General features: G+C 41.7%; 1 protein-coding gene across 1 annotated transcript in view; it reads right to left on the bottom strand.

Annotated features, from left to right (window-relative positions):
• Positions 1 to 1,948: 1,948 nt before the first annotated feature.
• The window catches only part of SLC12A1 (solute carrier family 12 member 1), an 87,204-nt gene continuing 83,152 nt past the window's right edge, over positions 1,949 to 6,000 (bottom strand). The window contains 2 exon segments of the mRNA NM_001310193.1: positions 1,949 to 3,235; positions 4,218 to 4,285. Coding sequence (NP_001297122.1) covers positions 3,100 to 3,235; positions 4,218 to 4,285 — 204 coding nt within the window. The 3' untranslated portion in view covers positions 1,949 to 3,099.

The raw sequence follows: 6,000 nt of genomic DNA, 5'->3' as shown, positions 1-6,000 counted from the left end.
TTGCTCTAGTTGTGTGTTTTGGGTACTTTTTTTGTTTTTTTCCTTTTGAACAGAAGTCTGGTCATCCTGCATCTTCCTGCATCTTACAAAGAGAAACACTGTGAATGTTGGTAGTTGACTATTTGGATCTGAGCCTTTGGGGACACGTGGGTGAGAAATATGAATCTGAGGAACACAGCCCATGGTGGCAGTCAAGAGACAGGAATAGCAGAGACTGCCTGGAAAAGGTTCTAAAGTCTTGTAGATCACTGGTCCTTCTCCCAGATTCTAAATTAGTAGGCCTATGGGTCCCAAGAATCGACCATCTATTTTTTTTTTAAGCCTCCAAATAAAGATTTCTAGAATTGGGTATTAAGAGAAGAACTTAAAAGACAATGCTCCCAGGATGGTCCTATTTAGAAAAGAAAGGTTTATGTCTATTACACATAGATATGTGATAGGGATGGGGGCAGAGTCCTCAACTGAAAAAACTGATGAAGGTTTTGAGAAGTCACTATGAGGAAGAAGCAGGGATGCTGATGGAAAACGTAAACAAAGTGAGAGGGCAGAGAAAGTTTGACACCAACGCACATGGTCACGCAACTTTCTCCATCCTGCCCTGAAAGCTGAGGATAGATGTGGAGATGATGAGTGGTTGGCTTAGTGGAGCTGGGTGAAGCAAGGGACAAGGGCAGGACACCAAGGGCTATAAGAATCTTCTGGTGTCTGACCACAGCCTCCATCCATTCAGTTTCCTGAGACACTAACCTATTCCCAATACAGCTACTCTGGGCCTCAAAACTGCCAGTTCCTGCGGCCACCCGTCCCTCCTCTCTCGGGCCATGTACCCCTCTTTCACTAACCCAGAATCCAGGGACATCACCTCAGTCACTCTCTTGCCATTAGCCCTCAGGAAATTAAATAATTAGTTTAAGGTCAAACCACTAATAAATGGTGAGATGAAATCTGAACTCAGACCAGTCCAAGTTTTTTGTTTTGTGTGTGTGTGTTTTTGTCTTGGTTTGTTTTAGACCACTCCTTTATAGGACCGCTGTGGCTGGCACAGTGATATCTCACCAGACACTGTTTAATGAGGGACTGTACCCCAGCAGCGGGGACGGTGATCAGCAGACTGGACTTGCGCTCTCAGGCCCCCCAGGGACGCCTCAGCTGCAGAGAACTGCCTCACCCAAGGGCACGCCCCTTCCTGGGCAGCACAGGTCTTAGTGAGGGATCAATGCAGGCGTATAGAGGCCTGGCTTTCTCAGCCCAGCTTGGAACGACTCTGAAGGAACTTTCTGTCTCCAGAGCTCTCTGTGGGGTCGGCTGAAGCTGTCCTTGGGCCCACATTAGAGCTTACCTTCTCCTTCTCCCTCCCTGCTCTCTTCCGCTCCCTTCCTTCCTCCCTCCCTTCTTCCACAGGTGTTGATCCCAAAGGTCTTCCTCAGTAAACATGCTCCATGTTCAATACTCTTTCAGAGTCTGTTTCCCAGGGAACCCAGTGTGCAACAGCCTCTCAAGGATACAAGAGCCAGACTTTCCTATTACAGAAGTTGTATGGCTTCTCACATTTCCCAGAGACCCTCTGAAGTGTTAGTGAGAACTGTCAGGTCCAGATGAAGCTGGATATTCCTTCCCCTGGGTCACTGTGACCATGTCTAGTGTAGTGTTTGGATTTCAGGCATATAGGGCTCAAGAGAGATGGTTTAAATCTGGGGCTCAGTGACACACATGGCCCCGGACTGGGGAAGTGGCCAGCCTGCTGCTTAAGTTTTACTGTTTCCCCTTTCCTTCCCGGTCATCCTGAGAGGAATGTGGGCTTGGAATTCTGAATCCTGACTGCCAGTTTTAGACAAGCATCAGATGAGGCAACCGATTGAATTTTTAATGCTCACATCTGCTTACCATTGCACGGTGTTCTTAGCAACTTAAAAGTAAAAATGTGACCTGGGCCAAAGCAGACAAATTTCAGGTTCATTGTTTCCTTTTATTTTAACAGAATAAACAGTCAAAACATGTTAAGAAAAAAAAAAATCAACTCATCCATCATAAAAAGAAATTTGTTGGTTTTTCAATGTGATTAGATATTACAGGAATATTAATAAACATGAAAAAATCAACACTTGTACATTATACACAACACACAATTTTGTAATTTTGTCAGGTTCTCCACTTCACCTTTTAATGATTCCTTACAATCCATACAATCAGTATATAGACTAAGTAAGTATATGATTCAGGATATATTTCTTTATCATGGTTTGAAAGTTGGTGGTGTTTGGTTTTCAATTAGAAATCTACAAAGATCTCATCTGTGTTAACCACTTCATTAGAAACAAATATGCAAAGTCATCCTACGATGGAGATTCCAAAATGTTTAGCAGGCAAAACAAATTTTATATATTAAAAATGGAATCTAGTTCATCTAATTGGAACATTGTCGCCTTCTAATCCAGCTGACATACTCTTCTGTCAGCAGCAAATTGAGGCCATAGGTTATCAATGATCGCTCAGATCTCTCTAAGTATATACGCTGTGTTACATTAAATAACCTTATTTAGGTAACTGCTTTAAACATTTTGTAGACTCAAGGACTTCTTAAAGTTTTCAGTTATTGATTTTCAAATCTTCTTTGTAGGTATAAGCCTCTCAGAAGGCCAAGCATAATCGTGGTTCCTGCCCAGCTGGTCTTTGCCTTTGATAACCACCTACGGTTACTGGACTAGCTTGTCAATAAGCATTTAATGAGGACCTGCTGTGGGGCTGAGGCCTCTACAGGGGCCTAGCAGCAAACACGAGATTAGGTTTGCCTGGAGAAGTTTACAATGAAGTTTGTGATTTTTAGGAGCACAAGCCAGCATGGTTTCCTTAATTTCCTTGTTTCTCAACAACCGCAACAATAACGATGTTTTTCTAGGGGTGGCGCTATCCGAGGCTGATAGAAAAGAAACAGCCCCCAATATCTGATGAAAAAAAAAATGCTGACACGGTTTATATGGAATCCTGTGCGATTGTCTCAGGTTTGTATATCCACGGATCAGATTTACAACATAAAGCATGAGAATGCGTTTCTGACTTATTCATACATGAAGTTAAGATGTGTTCAAATCTTTTCATGGATTAAGAGTAAAATGTCAGTACATTTTTGTGGTTTCCTCTAACTAGTAAAACAGGAGGGAGGTTCTTGGTGAGGATTTCCAACCAAGCCATGTACAACCAATCGGATATAGATCCTTTTCTTGCCACTGGCAGGCTCCTGACAGTATAGAAGAAAAATTTTAAAAGCGACAATTATTACAGGCAGTAACATCACTAATCATCTGAGCTATTTAATAACCAGTGACCTGAAACTTCTGTAACCCTCCCCCCCAACATGAAAGCACTGAAATTATTCTGAATATAGATATCAAACTGATGTATTTCTCAGATAAGACAAATTATCTGTAAACCAGAAAAACAGGCTTAGGCATTGTAGAGCAGCAACAAAACAGAACTATCAATTCTCACTCCTCTTGAAACAAAATTTGATCAACCAGTATCTCTTTTTTTTTTTTTTCCTGATGGAAATGATTCTCCCAATAGCTTAAAGCTCTCATATCTGGCAGAAACCTCAGAAAACAGCTAGGTGAAACCTTGTACCCAGTTCTGGAGACTGTTTGAGGCCTCAGGTGGGTAGTCCCCCAGTGCAGACCTTGAAGACATAGGACTCTTCATACACAGGCCTCAGGTCATGAGGTATAAATGTGAAAGAGGGGTTTTTCATGTTCAGCTATCAAACCTTAAGGAAACATTCCTATTTCCAGCAGTACACCTCGAACATTTGTGGGGTGAAGAGCAAGACTATAAAGGGAAGAATCTTCTTCCTTTTTTCCTTACCTTGTCCTCTTCCAACACAGAGAGGAGCCTCCCGCTCATGCTGTGGAATCTACCACAGGAGGACGCGGGGAAGGAGCCCGTGAGCCTCAGTGACTGACGAGAGGCTTGTTGGGCGGGGATTCCAGGGGCGGGTTCCCGGGGCACCGTCGGAAGGGGGAGCCAAGGTTCTGCGGGCGGGGCCTCCAGACCGAAAGTCTAAGGGGCAGGGTCCTGAGGTGCCATTTATTTTCCTTCACTAAAATTCCACATGTTCCATTAAAAAAAAGCTTTCCACCTGAATCATCATGACTTTTTAAGTCAAATAACCCATTTACCTACGATTCCCCCTTGGAACATTCTTCAGTGTCTGCCGTGGTACTTACAGGACAATGAGATTAGCGGCTCTCGAGTGCTCCTGTAACAGTTCGTTCAGTCGAACTTGGCGGTAGCTCTGTGGACAACATTCAGATTTTGTTGAGGGCAGTTCTACCCAGAATTACGGAGGAGAATCTATCTCTTTGCCCCAAATTATGGAGAAGTAGAAAAACCTCACTTGAAAAAAAAATTAGTTATTTCCTTCAGGTTTGGAAACTAATTTTTTTTTAAAGATTTTATTAATTTGTTTGACAGAGAGAGACACAGTGAGAGAGGGAACACAAGCAGGGGAAGTGGGGGAGGGAGAAGCAGGCTTCCTGCGGAGCAGCAACCCTGCTGTGGGGCTGGAGCCCAGAACCCTGAGATCATAACCTGAGCCGAAGGTAGACGCTCAACCGACTGAGCCACCCAGGCACCCCTGGAAACTGATTTTTTAAAAGCTCATGAGAAATTCTAGAATTATAAAGAATAAGACCAGGTGGTTGTTGTACTAGAGTGGCTTATTAAATTCTAAGGGGGAAAAAAAAGCGAGCAGAAAACATGGATAATAGTAAAGAGAAGGTGAGAATGGTCCAATCTGGATTTGAGGGGGAAGAACTAACTAAGGTTTGAGGGGGAAGAACTAACAATCTTGATACCAGTTTGATATCCTAAAAACATAAATTATATCCTAGTCTACATTGTTTAGGCTCTTTGAATATTTTATCAGCAGAGGGGACTGGTTTCAACTAAAAGGCAGCCAAGACTCACTTGGAAAAAATAACAGTATTGATGATTTTTACAGTGGTGAGAATAATACTTATTACTGTATTTCAATGGTTCAGAAACCAAGGCTTAGATGTATGATTTGCTCAATTACGTGAAAAATCTTTGTTACAAGTGGGCAGTTTATTAAAAAGAGAGGGAGAGAGAGGCAAACCAAAAAGCGACTTCTAACTACAGAAAATAAACTGAGGGTTGCTGGAGGAAGGTGGGCAGGGGATGGGCAAAGTATGTGATGGGCTCTAAGGAGGGCACTTGTTGCCAGGAGCCCTCCGTGTTGTATGGAAGTGATGAATCACTAAATTCTACACCTGAAACTGATATTATACTATATGTAAACTAACTGGAATTTAAATTAAAATGTGAAATTAGGGGCTCCTAGGTGGCTCTGTTGATTTAGCGACTCTTGGTTTCATCTCAAGTCATGATCTCAGGGTCCTGAGATAGAGTTCCACATCTGGCTCTGGGCTGGGCATGCAGCCTGATTAGATTCACTTGCTCCTTCTCTCTCTGCCCCTTTGCAAGCTCTCTCTCCCTCCCTCTCGTAAAAATAAAAAAAAAAATTTAAATTTAAATTTAAAAAATCTTCCCAACCCCCATAATAAATAAACAAGCAAGCAAACAAAGAACTGAGAAGTTTATTATGCACAGTTTATAAATCTTAGCTCAGTAGTTTCTCCACTAAATTTGAAAGGCTTTAGTATCACTTGTTCTAAATTGTTTCAAGTTCAGCCCCTAATGTAGTTTATTTATTATATCCCTCCTACAACATGTGCCTCATCCAACTTTCATAATCATTGTTCCAATTAAGTATTTTCTCAGATTGCTTTGTTAGTTTTTGTAACCTCATCATTTTAAAATTCTTTGTCACTGTGTTAAATTGTGAATCAATTACCTTTATCTACTTTGCACACATATTGACTTGACTTGAATTATTTTAGACCCATGGATCTCTCTCCTGTTCTATAAAATTAAATTTGAAAGGAGACTTCACTATATATCAATAATCTGTTTTTTAAAAAAAGAATT

This window comes from Mustela putorius, unplaced genomic scaffold (genome assembly GCF_011764305.1).
Source record: "Mustela putorius furo isolate JIRA1106 unplaced genomic scaffold, ASM1176430v1.1 tig00003898_pilon_pilon_pilon, whole genome shotgun sequence".
Classification (NCBI taxonomy): Eukaryota; Metazoa; Chordata; class Mammalia; order Carnivora; family Mustelidae; genus Mustela; species Mustela putorius.
The sequence above is the reverse complement of the archived record's forward strand: the minus strand, read 5'-3'. Positions and strand labels throughout refer to the sequence as shown.